The sequence below is a fragment of the Heterocephalus glaber genome, unplaced genomic scaffold (genome assembly GCF_053883595.1).
Source record: "Heterocephalus glaber isolate CG9 unplaced genomic scaffold, H.glaber_assembly_v1.0 deba00001688, whole genome shotgun sequence".
In the NCBI taxonomy this organism is placed as follows: domain Eukaryota; kingdom Metazoa; phylum Chordata; class Mammalia; order Rodentia; family Bathyergidae; genus Heterocephalus; species Heterocephalus glaber.
The window spans coordinates 3,492,366-3,511,343 of NW_028258413.1; the positions used below are offsets into that span (position 1 = coordinate 3,492,366).

At 42.5% G+C, this 18,978-nt stretch overlaps 1 protein-coding gene and 1 long non-coding RNA gene across 3 annotated transcripts in view; one reads left to right on the top strand and one right to left on the bottom strand.

The window, feature by feature from the left end:
- Col25a1 (collagen type XXV alpha 1 chain) overlaps window positions 1–15,572 on the top strand; it is a 401,020-nt gene extending 385,448 nt beyond the window's left edge. The window contains exons 33-38 of the mRNA XM_021245429.2: window positions 2,810–2,863; window positions 4,239–4,265; window positions 5,328–5,381; window positions 8,941–9,018; window positions 10,753–10,791; window positions 12,770–15,572. Coding sequence (XP_021101088.2) covers window positions 2,810–2,863; window positions 4,239–4,265; window positions 5,328–5,381; window positions 8,941–9,018; window positions 10,753–10,791; window positions 12,770–12,772 — 255 coding nt within the window. The 3' untranslated portion in view covers window positions 12,773–15,572. The remainder of the gene's footprint in view (window positions 1–2,809; window positions 2,864–4,238; window positions 4,266–5,327; window positions 5,382–8,940; window positions 9,019–10,752; window positions 10,792–12,769) is intronic.
- LOC110345987 (uncharacterized) overlaps window positions 1–18,978 on the bottom strand; it is a 48,079-nt gene that overhangs the window by 10,738 nt on the left and 18,363 nt on the right. The window contains exon 2 of one of the 2 annotated variants that reach the window (XR_015446464.1): window positions 273–475. This is a non-coding gene — a long non-coding RNA (uncharacterized LOC110345987). Of the gene's footprint in view, window positions 1–272; window positions 1,229–18,978 lie in introns of those variants that run through there. The other variant, XR_002389727.2, reaches the window with a different exon arrangement.

Sequence of the window (18,978 nt, forward strand, 5' to 3'; positions counted from 1 at the left end):
GGTATTTTCATTTGGCCTTCATCCAGAAAGTTGAAGGCAACGGAGCTACAGTTTCCAGGACTACATAGTCTGGCTGATAATCTTTAATATAAAGCTACTGTATTCATTCAGGGTAAGTTACAACGTTTTTCCAAAGGAAATTACAAAACCTAAGTATTCCTCTCTGCATAGTTACACATGCTCCCATTTTTTTGAGCTAAAGAATAGCCCATTTTTCTTTAGCCATAAGGAAATAATTTCAGTTCTTATAAAAACAAAGACCTTTCACTAACCTCTCTATGGCTAGGACACGTGTCCACATCCTTAGGAGAGAAAAAGGAAAAAGATGCTGCGGATGAGCTAAATGTCCGACACAGAGGGACATGCGGCATCAGCAGCTGTCTTCCTGTCTCCCAGGCTTTGTTTTCCTCTCCTTGAAAACCATGGAAGCATTTTGCGTATCTGAATAGAGTTGTGTCATCAATTTCCCCATCACCTAGGAGAGGACATAAAAGAAAGTATCTTACAAGAGTGTTTCAAAGCGTTGGAATGAGTCACTCTGCACGTCTATGGTCTTTTTAAAACGAGATCATTTTCATCAGCCCGGAAACAGGTTTTTAAGAAAGAGGGCTTGGTAGTGATTTCTTTGATATGCCTCTCAATCCCCTGATTCTGTGTCCTATAAAGTGAATTCACTGATGTAATAAATATTTGCCCAATGCTACTATGTGCGAAGCATAGTACTACTTGAAGTGTGAAATGGAAACTCCTCCTGTTTACATGAAGCCTATCTTGCCTGTCTGCACTGAACACCACCATTATAACTGATTCATTATCTTGGTCTTTTTTAATGCTTATATTCACTGTTGCAAAGAAAGCAGCTATTTTCCCTGACCTCTGAGAGTTTACAGTAATTTCAGAGAAGGAAAAAAGGTGTATGCAAGAAATAAGCAGAGAATAAGGCCAAAGAGAAAACAAGTACTCGGGGTGTGCACACGATGGCGGCTGACATATCTAAGAACAGTTCTCCAAATAGATGAGTCCAGAAGCAACACCAAATTGGAACCCACTGCTGTCTCATTTCTCAGATCAAACTGACAGCTTCTCAGGATCATCTTAATTAAACATTTAAAAGCTAAGAGCCTCGGCTTGACCAAGGCAGATGCGCTCCGAGCACTGCATGAAGTAACTGAGCCCCTGTACTAAAACTGGAGCAGCAAATCTTTTGGCAGACTGCCGGGGCTCAAGAGGTTTACCGTTGGGTAAATCAGCTGCTACTTCCGATTGCTCCTCGGTGTCACAAGAGTATCAGGTCTCCGTGCCGGGCAGGATTAGCCCCAAAAGCAAATGAAGTCGCTGAGAATTTCTGAAGGCGCAGTTGCAGGCACATGGCGTGAGTGTGAAGTGTTCCGGGTGTCGTGTGTCAGTCCTGGCCAAGTGCCCCTCACCCAAAGTGCCAAACTAGAGAGTGACTCTCAGAGTTAAACGTGGTGCCAGCTGGAGACTCTTGAAGTTTGAGATTTGAAAGAGACAGAAATCAGCAAAAGGAGGCATCCCAGAACGATTTCCCAGGGCAGCAAAGAAAGCACTGCAGGAAATGAGCCCAGCCGAAGAGGAAGGAGGCATCCCGGCCCCGATCCGCCATTCCCAAATGTGAGTGACAGCCCTCGTTGTCAGGTCTGAGCACCCGAAGCCTCTTCGTCCTTGGAAGCCAGTCCTGTGCCCTCGCACCTGCTTCGAACTCTGCAGTGCGTTAAGGTGGAGAGGCTCAAAGTCCTTCGGCATTCCTCACCCAGGACAGGAAGTCACACATTCACACACTTGTGTCACTGCTTCCTTCCCAAGCATATTCCAGCTGGAATCGCGATGGTGCCATTTGCTTTAGCAGACGGAACCTAAACTCAAAATGGTTTAAATGATGAAGAAATCTGTTGTTTCATATAACAAAATAGTCAGAGGGCGGCTCTAGCTTTGTGTTCCGACTAGGCAAGCTCTGAGCACCCCTCGGGAGAGGGCCAGAGGTAGACTCCCCAGGCCTCCTTTCCGGCGGAAGAACACCTTCCCCGGAGCGCCCGGCATGGCCAGAGAAGCAGGGTGGCCTTCGCAGCTGAGTCATGGCGGGGTGGGCTAATCCCCAGGAGGGGTTTCACAGAGTAACGTTTTAGTGACTCATTTATTCAGAGAAACCACAGCATATTTAAGAACAAAATAAAGACAAAGTTCTCTGGAGGAGGGGAAGGGAGTGGTGATATCGAGGTAATCAGTGGAGATTTTCCAAACCAGACCCACCGTCATCTGTAGGGTTATTTCCAACTAAGCCTTCTCCGGGCTCTTGACCTCGCCTTTAAGCCCCGGTTTCCCTGCTGTTTTAAAAATCATAAATAACAGGCCAAGTCCCACTGAAATTATGAGATGTGATCAAAATCCTCTGAATGCTGCTGCCGCTGCCATCCAGTGGAAAGGAGGGTTCATAAAAACTACGTGTGTCCTATCCACCCCCATCACTGGATCTGCTGCCCTGCAACTCCTGGCTCTTCCCTAAAGTCAATCTGACCTTGAGAGGTCAATGTTGTGGATCAATTCAAGATATCCAGGCAACCAGGACAGTACAACCAGAGACATTCAGAGAAGAGGACTCCAGAGCTGCTGCAGAAAGTGGCAAGAATGAGGTTAGGATAAGTGTGCTTGAAGCAAGGGAGGATATTTTGAGAAGGATTCACAGCAATGTGTCCTTACTGTAATACCTTTAAATATAAACATTCACCATATTTTTTTTACCATTCTTCACAGATGCACATGTATGAATTAGACTTTCCACTTTTCATTTTAGGGAGAAAAAGGAGCTGTGGGAGAGCCAGGACCCAGAGGGCCCTACGGCCTGCCTGTGAGTTTCCTGTCCCTCGAAGGGTCACAGCCTTCAGCATGCCTCTGTCCTGCCACTGACATGGTTAACCCCTCCCTCGTGGGCCTGACTAATCACACTGGAGAGGCGAGGATGACCCACTCATTCTCCACAGTGTAGTTAATCCCGCGCTTCTCACCCCAGGTCCCCTCAGTGTGCCACCTCTCCCATGAGCACACCCCATCACCTCCCGAGACTGAGGACCCGAGCCAGCTGCAGGACAAACACCACTTCACCCAGAAAGCAGGCTTCCTGCAGTCAGTCAGTGCCCGCCCTGAGCCCCTCCTGGAGAGCCCACTGTATCCACCCGTGGGAGTGGAGGTTGTGTTGTCCGTGACCTTTGTCATGCTTTATTTGCTCCCATGGGTGATTTATGAAAAACTACTCTTGCTGCTAAAAACGATCCTCCATGTGAAATGGGTATTTACATTTACCATGCCTTCGTGTTTCTGAGGACAATGATCTTCAAAACATGGAATATTGCCATGTTTGGGGGATTTTAACGTGGGGATTTAGCTCAGTGGTTCTGCCTCCTGCCTCGCAAGTGCAAGGTCTCAAGTTTGATCCCCAGTACCAAAAACAAAAACAAAACAAAAAACCATAGACTATTGATAGTGTTTTATCACCTGACAATTCCCAAATTGAGGTAGGTGTCAAGTTTACTTCAGGAACAAGACCTTGGCTTCAGTGATGACTGATTTAGCAGGGCAGGTAGGACCCAAGGAAACGTGTGCTGTAGGGAGGTTTCTAACCTCCCTTACCTTTCACATACTTAAGGTGAGCTGAACTAATAACCCTAAGCCATGGTTACTTCAGATGCTGATTTTGAGGTAGGTGTCAAGATCAGGTAGAATCAGAGCAGCTGCTTGGGGACTTTGAGGGGATCCACGGCTGGCGAACATTTACAAAGTTTACTGAAAAGTGGTTAGGACCTTCACACCTGTCATATTTATACGGAAGGGGCACATCTAGTCAAATTAAAATATTAACAGTTTTCACATTTATGAACTAACCACTAAGCTATTAAAGTAGCACTGGTTCACATCCTCTCAGTGCTGGTGCGTCTTTACATCAACTAAACAGTGTTTCTGCCTATGACTTCATGCTTGAACTGATCACGTGACTAGAAAGTGTTACACTCCAGCCCATTGCCACTCTACTTAACCAATGTATGACATAAAAATTTTCATGACTCTTACCTGCAGCCCCTTGTGTTACTAATCGATAGAGAATACTTTTCACATTCCTGAAGTAGTTGTTTTAATCCCAGTGTTGCATGGCCAGCAGCCTCAAGTGAAATCATACCCCATTCCTAAAACTCAGGAACACTAATGTAGCTACTATGGTTCTTTGGCAGGGGAAAGATGGAGAGCCTGGTCTTGATGTAAGTAATGAGTACAATAAACATCTTCCTATCGTAACAGGTTCTGGTAGTCTCTACCCCGAACAGCAGGAATACTTGTTTTTCTGTGCATGTAGCCATGCACAGAGCGTATACTGCTGTGCATGGAGATGGCAACATAAAATACAGTTGCGCTTGCATGAGATAAACACAAAGACAAATACTACCATTTAGTATAAAATTGACAACTGACAGTGGATACTGGCAATTCAAAATACTTCCCCAAATTTAGGATATGCAACATCAGCATAATCCACTTGTGGAAAAAATATGCATAAGATCAACATACCTCTCCCATGCTAGCCTGAAGGAACAGATACTAAATTTATCTCAAGACTGTTACACAATACTTTTTCCTCTTAAGTCCCTATATACATTTTCTCGTGCTAACATAGGTAATGTCAAAAATAAATGCCCCTCAAAACCAATTGTGTACTATGTGGGTAATGACAAAGGTGGAAGAGTTGTGTTCATTATTGCTTACTGAGCACCTATTAGGGCAAGCATGGACCTGGCACTTTATCGTGCACTTCACTTTGTATTTTTTAGCACATTCTCACAGCACGTGATGATTTCCTTCCTGGGGTTGGTGCAGGTACAGGGCACATCTTAATTCCTTTTCTCATGCCCTCCCCTCCTTCCATCTCTCGACCCCCTCGTTTGAGAAAGATCCCTTCCTATCTTTTACGTTGCTCTTTATGTTGGGCCATCTCCTTTGACACTCACACAGCTATGTGGTAGATACGCATTAGCCCACTTTACACTTGCAAAACTAAAGCACAGAGGTAAAACCCCACGCAAACCAGTGAACTTGCCAGGATTTTCTTGCCACTCTGCATTTCTTAGGAGCAAAGGGGAAAACTCTGCTGCATACATGTAATGGAGAGGATAGAAAACTCACTTCCACGCGCTATTTTACTTAATTCTTCATGTTTTATGTTTGAGTTTAAATCAGTGAAATTCTAAGATGGTTTCTTTTCTCCACAATGTGATTTTGCCAGTTACACCAATAGCTCTCTTGGCTTTGCTTTTTTTTACCCTCAGGGCTTCCCTGGTCCTCGAGGCGAGAAAGGCGACCTAGGAGAAAAGGGAGAGAAGGTGACATCTCCCTCCTCGTGCACATCTCGTGTGATTCTGCCTGCACTGTCTGCTTTGCTGCCCAAACTGTGTGACCCATCAGATACCTTGTCTGTCTCCATGCTGTGCTCCAAAAATACACAGATCTCCGCCTAAAGAATCGGGTCTTCAAAGAGAAACAACAAAAGCTGCACCGCTAGAAATAAGGGCACAGTGTAGCACAGGAAGTTCCGATCCCCAGTTAGCCACACTGCAATCTTTCATTCCCCGACACCAAGCCTTTGAAAAATGTAATGTATGGGGGTTTTGAAAATTTATTACTTCACCCTAACCTGCAGTGGCATTAGGGTGGAGATCATCTAACCCTGGAAAGCAAGCATCTCATTCATCCTAACAACATACCCAGGAGAGATGTTGTATTTCTGGATTATTTTACTCAAAAATGTAGGACAAGCGGTGTGACAGATAAGTCCACTGCCCCAGGTCGAGGACTGCCTCCAACAGACTCAGGGGGAGGGAGCTGTAGGTTTTTATCAGGAAGATGCTGGCTTCCATCTCGGGGTCCCGAGCTCTCAGCATACAGCGCCCAGTCCCAACTGGGGTTTCATGACTCCAGTGTTTGATTGTGGATTTTAAAAAATCAATTTTCCATTCCTCTTTGCTTTTTCTGTGTACTTTGCTTGGAAGTGACCCAACTGATTGCAGAATATTTTATATTTGACAAAGCAAAAGAAGCCAATGAAAATTCAACACTACAGTAGAATATCAAAAATCCTCAAGTAGCTGAAATTGTGCCCTCACAATTCCAATTTAAAACACTGCACTTCTCAAATTAATTCACCTCCTGTACTATGTAACACCACATTGTTTTTAAAACTTGGTGCCGAGCCGGGGATTTAGCTCAGTGGTTTCACCGCCTGCTGTGCAAGCACAAGGACCTGAGTTCGAGCCCTGGTACCAAAAAAACACACACACAAAAAAACTTGGTGCATTCTGGGCTCGGGGATTTAGCTCAGTGGTTTCACCGCCTGCTGCACAAGTGCAAGGACCCGAGTTCGATCCCCGATACCAAAAAAAAAAAAAAAAAAACTTGGTGAGTTCTCTTGAACAGTGAAGCTCATAGCTGTCAGAAAGCAAAACCAAATGAAATGTGTCAAAAAGAGGAGCACAGGTCCGGGGATTTAGCTCAGTGGTTCTGCTGCCTGCCTTGTAAGCTCAAGGTCCTGAGTTCGATCCCCAGTACCAAAAAAACCCAAAAAATGCCAATACCAAGAGCTTTTATGTGCTCATACCCAGAATTGTGTTGCTCTGTGTAATCACTTAAGTATTACAAAGGAATGATTAATAACAACCTTGATACATTCTTCTTTCTGGTGTCTCTTCCATAAAACTCCACTAAAATAAGGAAAAACAACTTTTACAGCTTAGCACAGTAGCATTTCTGTGAGAGCTCTGTCCTGTCCAATGTGAATCTGGTCGATTCACCAATCCCACAGCAAGGTGAAGTCTAGATTAGTAGCACTCAACACACCCGCTCTCCGTCACACCTACTGCAGGAGTCCACCACTCTCGGGGAGGAGAGCGCTCACCCAAGGAGGCTGAGGCAGTCGGTCCTGACCTGAAGGGACTGGCTAAGGAAGGCTCAACTTCCTGATGGTCCTCCCATCTTCCTATCATCCCTGTTCTCCTTTCACCGCGACTTTCATGTCTTTGTCTTCAGTTGTGATCCACTAAACCACCCCAGAATCTCCATTTCTCCAGGATTCATGAAACCCAGGTGTTTTTGATTCCAGCCTTCTGAGGCAATCTTTCTGGCACACAGGAGATAAACAGGAAGCTTTTGCTCAGGCTGTCAGAATGAATGTATTAATCTGAATTCATATCTCCTATGTTTCTGTGCTGCATGTCTCTTTGCCTGTGAATATTCATGTTGTTTTGCTTCAGAGATTATTCAGTTTTATTGTAGCTGCTATGCTGATTGCAGAGTGAATACACTAATTTGAATATGTATCTCGTGTTTTGTATTCTGCATGGCCCCCCTTCCTGCCTATAAATATGCAGAGATTTTATGTTAATGTGAAACAGCTGAGGTGCATTCCTTCCTTCTCCTCCTTCTGCCTCCTTTCCTCAATTCCTCAACCCCTGTGATCCACGCAGACTTCCCACAGCCTTCACCTGGATTCCGAAATACTAATTCTATGGCTCCATTCCTACCATGTAATTATCCCGCCCACCTCATTTTTACTGAGTCCAAACTGCTTTTCCTCTTGAACAGATTTTTTTTTTCTTTTTGGCTCTTCTTACACTGTGTATAATCTGGAAGCTCATTTACCATTGTAAACTTGAGGCATGAGATCAATGAGGGAGTAAACTGAGGACCTGAAGGTTTATAAATGTCTCCTTCTCCAACTGGCATTGCTGCAAAGTATTCACACTTCCAGCATTTGTTTACCTGACTTAATAAGGGAAATATTTGCTTTCAATTTTTAAAAATGTTAAAAGCATATTTAATACTTTGAAGTTTTAATGAGAGGTACAAAAAGTAATATGACTGGATACATTTCAAAGAAAAGTTGGTAATATGCTTTCCTTTTCCTTTGGTTCAATATAATTTGCATCTGTTACAGAATTTTTTTAAAAACCAAGGTGACAGACGTTGAAAATTGGGTGAAGTGTCTCTTATTCCTCTGAACCCCTCTCACCACTGGCTAGTTCTGATACCGTCGGTTCTCATCAACCTCGCCAGACCCATAGCACAAACCCACGATTCAGTGATGGCGACAATTGTGCAGGGCCATTGGTCTGCCTTTGTGATGTGTCAGCCTTTTTTAAGTCATCTGCTTTTGGCTAAAAGTCTCAAAAATCCCACATCCTGCTGCCAGGAATCCACTGTTGCTCAATACCATGCCTTCTCCAAAAAAACAGTGGTAAATGCCCTTTCAGACTTATTTTAGCTCACCCAGCTCCTGAATCACCACCCTCCTCCCACCCAAATAAACCCTTTATTAAACCCTTGTATCCATCCACAGGGGGAAAAGGGAAAGAAAGGCAAAAAGGGGCCCAAAGGGGAGAAAGGAGAACAGGGTGCCCCTGGCTTGGATGCGCCCTGCCCGTTGGTATGTCTGACTCGTGGTACTGTCTCTGGATGTCGCGTGTCAGGGATGAGGCGGGAGAAGAGCAGCCGGGGACAGCGACAGCAGGGTTTCCTGTGGGGGCAGCCGCCATGGACCCGGAGGTGCTCAGAAGCCCCTGGCTCTGGTTATCCCCCTGGGCCGACAGTGTCTCAGCACCAGCTGAGCGTGCTTTAACTCCCAGTGCTTCCGAGTCCTTGGAGCCTGACTGGTCTACCTCAGAGGAGCCAGTGGCTCCCCACCCTCCAAGAGCAAAGCCCATGGCTGCCAGACCGGCCCTTCTTCGGAGACTGGGCCTGGCTGTTACTTAGACCCCGTGTCACTCAAGGCCTCTTCCCTTCTGAGCTGCTCTTCTCCCAGCCTTCATTGTGCTTGTTGTTTCTTTAGCAGAACTTGTACCTACGTGAATTCTTGCATTAGTAACATTATGAGTTAATCTTTACAAACAGGGATTCCGTGGCGTTAAGGGGGAAAAAGGGGAGCCAGGCCAGCCTGGCTTGGACGGGCTGGATGCCCCTTGCCAATTGGTACAGTATTTCTCTCTCCTACCACCCTGCATGCCCTTCCTTTGTTGACTCCGTATGCATTGTCAGTGTAAAGTAGCTCTCCGCGGGCAAAGCTTTACATGCTAAACATACGACATGCATGTGCATGAGCGGGCTCAGGCTCGCACCGTCTGTGAACAAGAACTCGTGCCGATGTTGTCCTCACCACTGACATGACTAATGCATCCGTGCTCTTGGGAATATTAATAGGTTTACTAAACACTTAATGATGACATTGAATGTACACAAAAATCTGTTGCAAAGGCACCAGCAGCCCATAACTTTTGCATTTATCCCCAAGTTGTTTTTTTTCTTTTTCTCTAAGAGGAATACCCGTATTTTTTTCCACTAAACTTTGATGGGGCAGTAAATAAGGCCAAACCTACAGAATTAAGCTTCTGTCATCAGTAGTTAACCAGCTCAAGGGAATGCCATGAAGAGACCACAGAGAAGGAAACCAAACTTCCCTGAAGTGCACAGATAATCGTCTGCAGCCCAAACCCTCTTCTTCATCACGTAACCTTTTCGATTTGATGGTCCCCTTCTGAAACTCACTTTCCCTAAGTACACACCACCCCCTTATCTCCACTGGCATGAACTCGAAATCCTCCTCATACATACTAAAATCTAAAATTCTACTGGTTGATCCTTCTCCTTGTACCAATCTGGCATTACCAATTTTTCCCAAATACATAAGGCTATTTCAGAGTCTTTTACATTTAAAAAAAAGTATATTCTTAGTTTCTAAAGTATAAAACAATTTTGTATGGTTATGTTATATTTGATCTGCATGTTCTTATATGGCTCTTCAATTACAAGCATGATTCTTTAAAGGTCAATCTATATTTCTCAAACCTATCAAGAGATTGTATTTAGAAAAAAATGTTATTCTGGCAGTAGTTAGAAAATGTCAATAGGAAGTCCCAGTCTTACTTTGTTTGCTCCATATTGGTGAAAAATCATTTTATAACCACCCTACTGGGGGGAAATACAAGCATGCCTTCATAATATATCAACTTTTCCTCTCATTTGTATCATTTGTATCTGAAGACTGCTTATATTAAATTAAAATTTTGTATCACTTAGCAACTCTGTTTTGTTCAGAATGTTAGCTGACTTCTGAAGACCTTAAATTTAAAAATTGATGAATTTGTGGCCAACACTGTCCTGTAAAAATAGGCTGCCTGTCTTTCAGCTAAGTATATTTGCAATATCTACTTTCAATGTAGGAAAATTAAAAATATTGGTTGTGAAGAGCTATACACTTCAGATAGAAATGGTTTATCATTCAGGATCATTACCATGAATTCAGTCACACTCCTTCGTGACTACGAATAAAAGTTATTTTGGTTTATTTAATAAGATAATTGTGAAATATGTTTTAATGAAGTTAAGAGACAGTACAGATTTCTAAAGATCTAGCTATGAACAGACCACTAGATTGCTATGCTTTATAAATGGCTTTTTCAAAATTACATGTAGATTTTTCTGTGCTTTAGGTATGTTCAAAAGTGTATACTCACTTTGGAAAACATTTGAATTATTTTCATTTACCTAACACTGGGCAATATATTAGGAGTTGCTGATTAGGTAAAAGATAGCTATGACCAAACCCGCCCTACAAGTAAAATCCATGTCTTAAACCTGTGAGCTGTGAGCTGTGAAGTGTGTCACTCCTGAGGAGTCTGAGGAATCTCTTTTCTCTCTTTGAAACAGGGTCCGGATGGATTACCCATGCCCGGCTGCTGGCAGAAGGTAGGGTATGGACTAATTTCTAAAAAAAAGCCCCTCTCTCTTCCTCCTGCCCTGGCCTTTTCCATTCACAACAGACCTTTTGCAATTGACATTCCTGAAAGCTGCTCCAGTACTAAAAAACAAAAGGTTCCAGCCCTAGGATATCTTCTGATGCATATATTGACGGTCGATTTCTTCCCAAACTGATGAGTAAAAACGGCGCTTAGCAAGCACTGTACTTCTCCACCTGTCTGACCCTTTGTGTGCAATGGAAAAGGGCAGCACATCTTGCTAATGGTTTGCTTGTCTCTCAGTCAGCCCTTTGTCTTCCTACTGTTTAAAACAATTAATTGTGATTCTTTTTCTATTCATATTCAATTGGTTTGACAAACATACTTATACATGGTATAACTCTGTCAATAGAGTCAAAAAGCTGAGAAAGCAGAAAATATAAATTTTTCAGTGGTCCTGACTGATCTAGGAGAAGCTGACTAAATCCACATCTTTTATGACATTGGCTCATTTTGACCTCTTCGTGTGGCCGCCCATAGTCACTGTACGCACGCAGTGAGGATAGGACATGTCCTGTATGGAAACCCTCCTTGTGCAAAGGCTGTGTGGTAAGCTCCTTCATACAGCGGTCATCTAGCATGTCATCCAACCTGGGCAGGAAGTAGCAATTCAAGGAGGCAGAGGAGCTTCCGAGAGCCAGGGCAAGTATGTCTCGGACCTCAGAGGCACAGTGGGGGGCAGTGGAGGACAACGACAGAACGGGAAGCAGAGAAGAGACTTGCATGTGTCCTGTGCTCCAGGACACCAAGTCTTCTGCGGATGGCACGAGCCTGATCCCATGCTGGGCACATCGTCCCAAAGGACAGCAAGCCCACTGAGGGCACGGAGCTAGAGGACATGGACACGCTCTTTGGTCACTGGAATTATTCTTCTCCAGCATCTTAGCGCTCCCTCAGTAATCCTGGACAGGCGTGCTTCACTGGCAAAACTGTGACAAACGAGGGTGTCAGAAACAAGAGACTCTTGGTTGCCCTGGAGGCCAGCTACTCCACCTGTGAGGAAATCTGTCCAATTCTCCTGCTTAACTAGTTTCCCCTACTTGGCCCAGGGCAGCAAAACCCGCTCTCCCCACAGCATCACTTATTTAGTGGCTTCCCACACTCCACTTTCAGCCTGGCAGACATTAGCTGGATCATGTCTGAGGTCAAGTGGCCCTCGGGATGTGGCCCTCTCGCATAGCCTTCTTCACCTGGAAAACCACCCTCTCACCCCTGAGGGGTGACACAGGACCTATAATATCACCCAGCGCCCTGACCACCACCTGCCCTCTGACTTGGCATCTGATAGGACAGTGCTTTCAGCCTCATGATCGGCACCCTCCCTGCAGGGAGATGGGAAAGGCTGGCTCCACCTGGCCTCTGGGCAGTGCTCAGAGTGTAGGCGCGCTGTGGTTTCCGCCTCCTCCTCTTTGAAAGAGCTTGACAGTGGAGCCAGCAGCAGGTGAGACAGCAAGCCTCACTGCGATACTGACTATGTTAGGAAGTCAGAAGTCTCCCTTCTATATACTCAGTTTTCCATAAAACGTATCATTCTATATGTGATAAAAATCCTAATTTTCTGCTTTCCCAGCAAAGTTACTGAAGCAAGCACTTATTACAAAATTCTTAGTGGCAAAGAAAGAATCAGCTAAACTTAGGATAAAAATTGTCATGACATCCAGGAATTCAGAAAAGTAAGATATGGAGCTGGGGGTAGGTAGTACACACCAGCTACCTAGGAGGCTGAGGCCAGCCCGGGCAACTGAGCAAAGCCCTCATCTCAATAAAAAGTAAGATATGATGCATACAGCAAGTGCTCCATTACTTCATTGATAAAAGCCTCTATTGAAGGTTCTACCAACTTTCTCAAAATTCATGTTAATTTGGAATTGTCCAACACTACATACTAATTCTGTATATTTGTCTTTTTTGTTGTCTGTTTTCTGCAGTGATGAATTAACTTTCCAAGCATGAAGTTGTATATATTATGGTCCACTTTCTATATTTATAGTTGAAAACCGAACTGCAGATTTTACAAGTCTGAGCTATGTTTACATAGAGCTGCTTCTTCCTGTGTGCTATAGTACACACGCATCATTTCTCCACTTGCATCCGAAATTGGGCAATTTAGGGAACCAGTGAGAAGCCTGCAAAGAATATAGACCAGTGTCCCTTACATGAGGATATGTATTTATACGGACTTCAGTGATAGACAGTGAATGTTCTTGCTATTTTCTTACTTTGAGCATTGCATGGGCTAAAAGCTCCATGAAATCGTTTACATGAAATTGTGACCAAATATGGACTCAAGGCTACGAATGTGTACTATTCCGACTGATTTGTCTGTTGTCACCTCCACTCACCTTCCCTCCTAGCATTGGCACCACTGAATCTGACTAAAGAAAGCATGCGTGTGCGCCCAACCTGCTTGCTGTGCAAACCCAGATGGTTGCATGCTGCCTGACCACCCCCTGCAGGCTCATCTGAGCTTATTCCTTTTGTCGTCTCAAGGGGGTTACACCATGGCTTATTGCCAAAAAGAGATAAGTTGGCGGAGAGCACACACACGGTTGGTCTGATATTTTGAGGGCGTTGCAGATCTACAGCTTCTGGTGTTATGGCCTTGGGTGAAATGCCAAGGGGCTGAGCCGATGGCTGCTGCCAGTTTTCCTTGGGCTGCCCTTGCCAGTGAAGCCGCGAGAAGAAGAATGGCTAGGCATGCCGCACCGTCTCTCATGTGACCACGTAGGAAAGCGGTTTACAGAGGCGAACACCCAGAATAGCAGACTTTCTTGTTTAATAAACTGGATCCCAGCGAGCGTTCATCTGGGTGCTTTTGGAAGTGACAGAGGCTGCGGCTCTTTTGGGACCAGAAGTCTTTGGGATGGCCATGCCGGCCTGAGGACAGAGGGTATGCACGTGCCATCAAAGCTCGATTACTGAAGACGCGCGTCCCCAGGAAGCTCTGCCTCACGCCCTCCTGAAAGTCCAGGGGCTCCCGGACGCCTCTGCCACAGTCCCGTGGCATCTTTTCCTCCGTCCGGTCCACCCATCGCCAGCCTTTCCTACACGTTCTCGAGAGAAACGAAGATAGGGTTCTCCGTTCTTTTCGGATACTTTTTTCTTTTACTCGGAGGAATATTTAGAAAATTTGTTTCAGTTTTTGTCATATCTTCTTTGAACAGTTTCCTAAAGGTCTTCAAAATCATACTAATTCAGTGCCAACAGTCAAATGACTTTTTACTAACATCTTTGTTTTAGATAACTGGAGAGAACAAAAAAGCTCCAATTTCAGTTTAATCATTGTAAAGCATGAAAGTTCAGCTTTAGTACTTTTTTACTTTTTTACATGATGAATGTAATATACATAGAGATTATCGGTTAATATAAAGCCAAGATTTTATCACCTTTGATAACTAACTCATTCTATTTCTTATTATTGCTTTTTTAAGTTTTTCTACATTTGGATTTCTTTTTACATTTCTAAGTGTTTCTCTTATCCACAGACCAAATCTGAGATCTCAGAAATCTGTGAAACATAGTTGCCATAAGAGTAGGATTTTTTCATCTACTTGCTCAAAAATTACCTAACCATGTTAGACTAGAATTTATTTGCACAGAAAGAGTTGGTGGCAGGGTATGAAGTGGCTAAGTGGAAAGTTTACGTGGGGAGAAACATGTTCATGAGAAAGGCCACCCCACTGGCCCATTCGAGAATGTAACGGCCCTAATGATTCTGTACCATGTTGTGGGAAATGTTCTCATTTTCACCCCCAGTGAGGAAATCAGCTCACCATTAGCTTATGGTAACAACAGATAAGATAGAATTCCAAGATGAAGATTTGTGACCCAGTGCTCAATTATACAAAAAAAAAATTATGACATTTTCAAGGTTAGAGAGATGTTTAAACTATTAGATCTGCCTACTTGGTAGTAATTCTAGTAACATTCCACAGCCCTAAGACAATTTAGCATTTTTAAAATAATGAGAGGGCATTTTCTAACAATTTTTTGTATGACATGCTTAGGATAATGTATTAATGTCTGAAACAATTTGTCTTAAATGGTTTGGAAAGATTAAACTGGAGTAGAACTATGTTCTCTTCAGAAAAACCAATGATAAAGTCTTGAGAAAAAAGTCTGGTGACTATATTTCTTCTATCTTCCTTTCTATTCCTTAGTAGAGAAGAATCATTAAATTAAAATTTGTAAAGCCTCCAATGAGAATACCTCTACATCAAAAGAGAAGCATTTCACATATAAAAATGTTTTTGTACATAGTCCTTTGAAGAATACAATCCTGTGGGTATATTGGAATTTTGCCCTATAACTAGCTTGACAACATCAGTTTATTCAATGATTAAAGGAAGCCCTAAATTTCCATTACATTTATTTCCTTGGGAAAAACAAAGGAATGATGAAACTCCTCTTTGTTCAACAGAAGTGCTAGGTCTTAGCCAGCATAGATAATCTTAAACTTTAGGTTATCAAAATATTTTCAAACATCCATTTTGTCACTGATATGGAGAATCCTCAAATAAGGTCCAAAGTAATAATGAATTATAGTTGATAAATGTGTTGGCAGATTAACATTTTTCTTAAAGATTTCTTTTAATTTATAAGGTAGAGAACTGAGAAACTATAGTGACAATAAATGAAGGTCAAATTTTACTTCTGATAAAACATTTTTAAAGGATGCAAACTGTTGTATGTTTTAGCATTAAAATTTTTTTCCATTCCTATTGATTGGTGCTAATATATTATTTCTTTCATTTTTTTCTTTTATCGATAATGCAACTTACTATGGATAATTTCATTTCTCTAATTGCATTCCTAAGCTTTTTGTGTGTGATTTTATTTTTAAAGTTCGTGAATTTGCTGTAGTTATGGTTCAATGACCAGCCTTTCTTACTGTAAAACAGTGTGCCTATGGATGATGTGTTTTTACTTGGATGGTGGATCCCCTTGGTTCCTGTTCATTTCATGCATCATATGCCTTTATAAACTTTTTTGGGGGGTACTGGGGATCGAACTCAGGACCTTGCACTTGTGAAGCAGGCAGCGGAACCGCTGAGCTAAATCCCTGGCCCGCCTTTATAAACTTTTATTCATCTCGTCTTTTAACTTACATAATTTGATTAAAATTAATACAAACTGTGTGCAAGAAGTCTGCACACTCCACATAGAGTCCCTGGTGTGTCACACACCTAAACTACTCTTCCGGTTTTCACTATCAAAATCAGTCCTGGGGGGAGGGTTTCTTTTCTTGTGATTTGGCAGAGAACAATGGAATATCTGTCATTTCTATGAGTAGAAAAGTCTTGTTCTTGAACTTACAGTGTGTGCACATGATGTTCTACTGGGACAGCAAGAACTTACTCTTAAAGTGATTTATATGCGCGTCCTTTGTCTACAGTATGCGAATATATCTGCTCCTTTGGAGATTAGGAAAAGTGCTTAATTTCTAAGTTTTAAAATTTTACTATTGAAGCATAAAAAGTTATTTTTTATCCTTTTGCTCCCGCTACATACAGTATCATCTTACCTAGAATTCATAAGCAACACAGATGCTGATATTGACACATTAACAAGAAATAAAAATATTTTAATATATAACACTACCAAAAAAATTAATTTTCTAATCTTTGCAAACACTTGATATCTCTAGGAAGTCAAGGTCAAAGAAATCTTATCTTTCCAAAAAGAGTAAGAACCTATTGTATGCTGGCTGTTAAAAAACAAAATCTCACAGCCCTAATAGAATTTCCATGTTTGATCAGTTATAGTTCTGCCAAATTGTTTTAGGACATAAAAATCTTCAGTCTTTACTTTCAATTTTTCTTCACATATTGGCTAGATTTGTTACATGCTGGAAGAGATATTCCTCCAACTTAAATTTTTACTGATTTTAGTTTTTTGCTAATCCAATCTTAGTACAGTATTTTTTCATTAAAAATACATTAAATGCATAAATTGCCTATGCTGCTTATTAACAGAATGCTCTTTTGGAAATAGGAAGACCTTTTCAATCTTACTTGTTATGTTTGATTTATCGACAATAAAGGAAGTACCAACAGTTCCCAAAATACATTTGATAGTCTCTCACATATCTCAGAAATATTAATGAATTGGATTCACAAAAGAATGTCTTACATATTTGTTGACATTTATGTGAATATACTTTATATTGTAAACGTTTCATTCAACTTAACATTTTTGAAAGATGTATCTGATTTTTCTTTAGGAAATATATTTTTGTGTTTTTCACATTTTAAAGTTCATCTTTAGGTGCAGCTATTTTTGTTGCCAAACTCACAAAGTGGGAAACTCAAAAAAAAAAAAAAAAATGGCAAGCATTACAGAGTAGTTTTCTTTAAAATGTTTTGTGGGCCAGTCTCATGTAATTGATCATTCTGAGAATGTGTTGTGTCTTATCAATGTAAATATGGCACACACCCAATTATCTCAGTAGTGTACATATTTGAAAGACTGAATTCTCCCTGTTTGATTTCTTATTTCAGTTTCATTGTACTTTCTTTGGCTGACATTACTGAATCAAAAGACGCATGAAGTTTTTTGATTTGCAATTTGGAAATAATTGCATTGTGTTCGGTTTCTAATTTGTTTTTATTTGCTTCTTAAACTTGTTTTCAGGGTTCGTAGGTTGTGAGAAGTTGATCTTCAGAATTATTTTTACACTATTTATGATTTATTTTCATAATGTAAAAAGTGTGTAATTATTACAGTATTAATCCAAACAATGATCATGAATTGTATTGTTATAAAGCTTTACTGATGTTCGTGGAAACGTTGTCCTGTTTTCTTTGATTTACATACTGCTCACCAACATTTATTTGACTCTTCTGCCAGGTGTAGTGATACATGCCTGTAACTCCAGCACTCTTTGAGGCTGAGGCACAAGGATCTCAAGTTTAAACCCTGCACAGCCAACTTAGCATCTCGGCAAGACTTTCTCAAAATAAAATGTAAAAAATGGCTAGGGATGTAGCTCAGTGAGAAGGCCTTGGGTTCAATCCCCACCATCACCGAAGAAAAAAGAATTTTACTCTTGTTTACCCAATACCGCAGCCTCAACATTGAGCTTAGTGTATACACTTAGCTGTGGGTTTTTAAAACTCATAGTTTAACTTGTACATTTTTAAACTCATACTTTTCCTAACTGAGCTTCCACTCCAAACTTGCTTCCTTTCAGAATTTCCCACCTTGATAAATGAACTTCCACTCGTTGCTCCTGCCTCCCCACCAAGCTCTTTGCACTGTGGACTTAGAATGCAGTACGTAATGCTCACCTAATAACCACCTAGTGGAGGGGCACAGCCCACCGGCTCCCGCAAGCGTCTGTTGTTTGCGAGTCCCACACAAAGCGCATTTCAATGCTCAGGTCCCCTAACCTCACATCAGCCCTGGATGCAGACGCTAGATCCCCCCTTTCCAACAGTCTTAGTTCTGACATGTCTACACTCCAGTTGCTTGTTCTTTCCTAGCTCTTCTTCCTTCACCCATTCAATGATGACCCCCAGGCCTCTGACTTTCATTCTATCTCATGCTTTTGTTCTTTTCTGCTACATATCCATTCTCTCCCTCCCTCCTCCCTCCTTTCCTTTTCTCCCCACCCCCGACAGCTCATTGATTCCCAGAACAACACGGGCTCTCCCTCCATCAAACTTCCCCATGTTTTCCTGGCCAACTGCCAGCCTTGTCCGCCTGGACGACCCACGAGTGTTCTCTTCCAGACCTCCAAACCCTAATGATGGTGCTACCTGCCTCCTATGCCATTCTGGCCAACAAGATGGAAAACAAAATCCCGGGGATGCCACCCACCCCACTGTCCACCCATCCTCACACAGCAGCAAACCATGGCCTCACCCCCTCAGTCTGACCTACGGTTCTGATCTTTTTCCAGTCTAAATTGAGAATTTTTCAATGGAGTAGGGAGGAACAGCACCTGCAGAGTGGCCAGAGAGGATGAAACAATTTCAAGGAACTGGAGGGGTTTGAATCACCCCATGGAGAAGAGAAGGAAAGCACAGAAGCGCCTGCTGACGGGTGGGTGGGAGCCAGTGCAGCTGAGGACCTCGGCTGTTATGGTGCAAATCCGCACCCCTGCATGTGTGTATGGTGTCACCATCCACTGAAA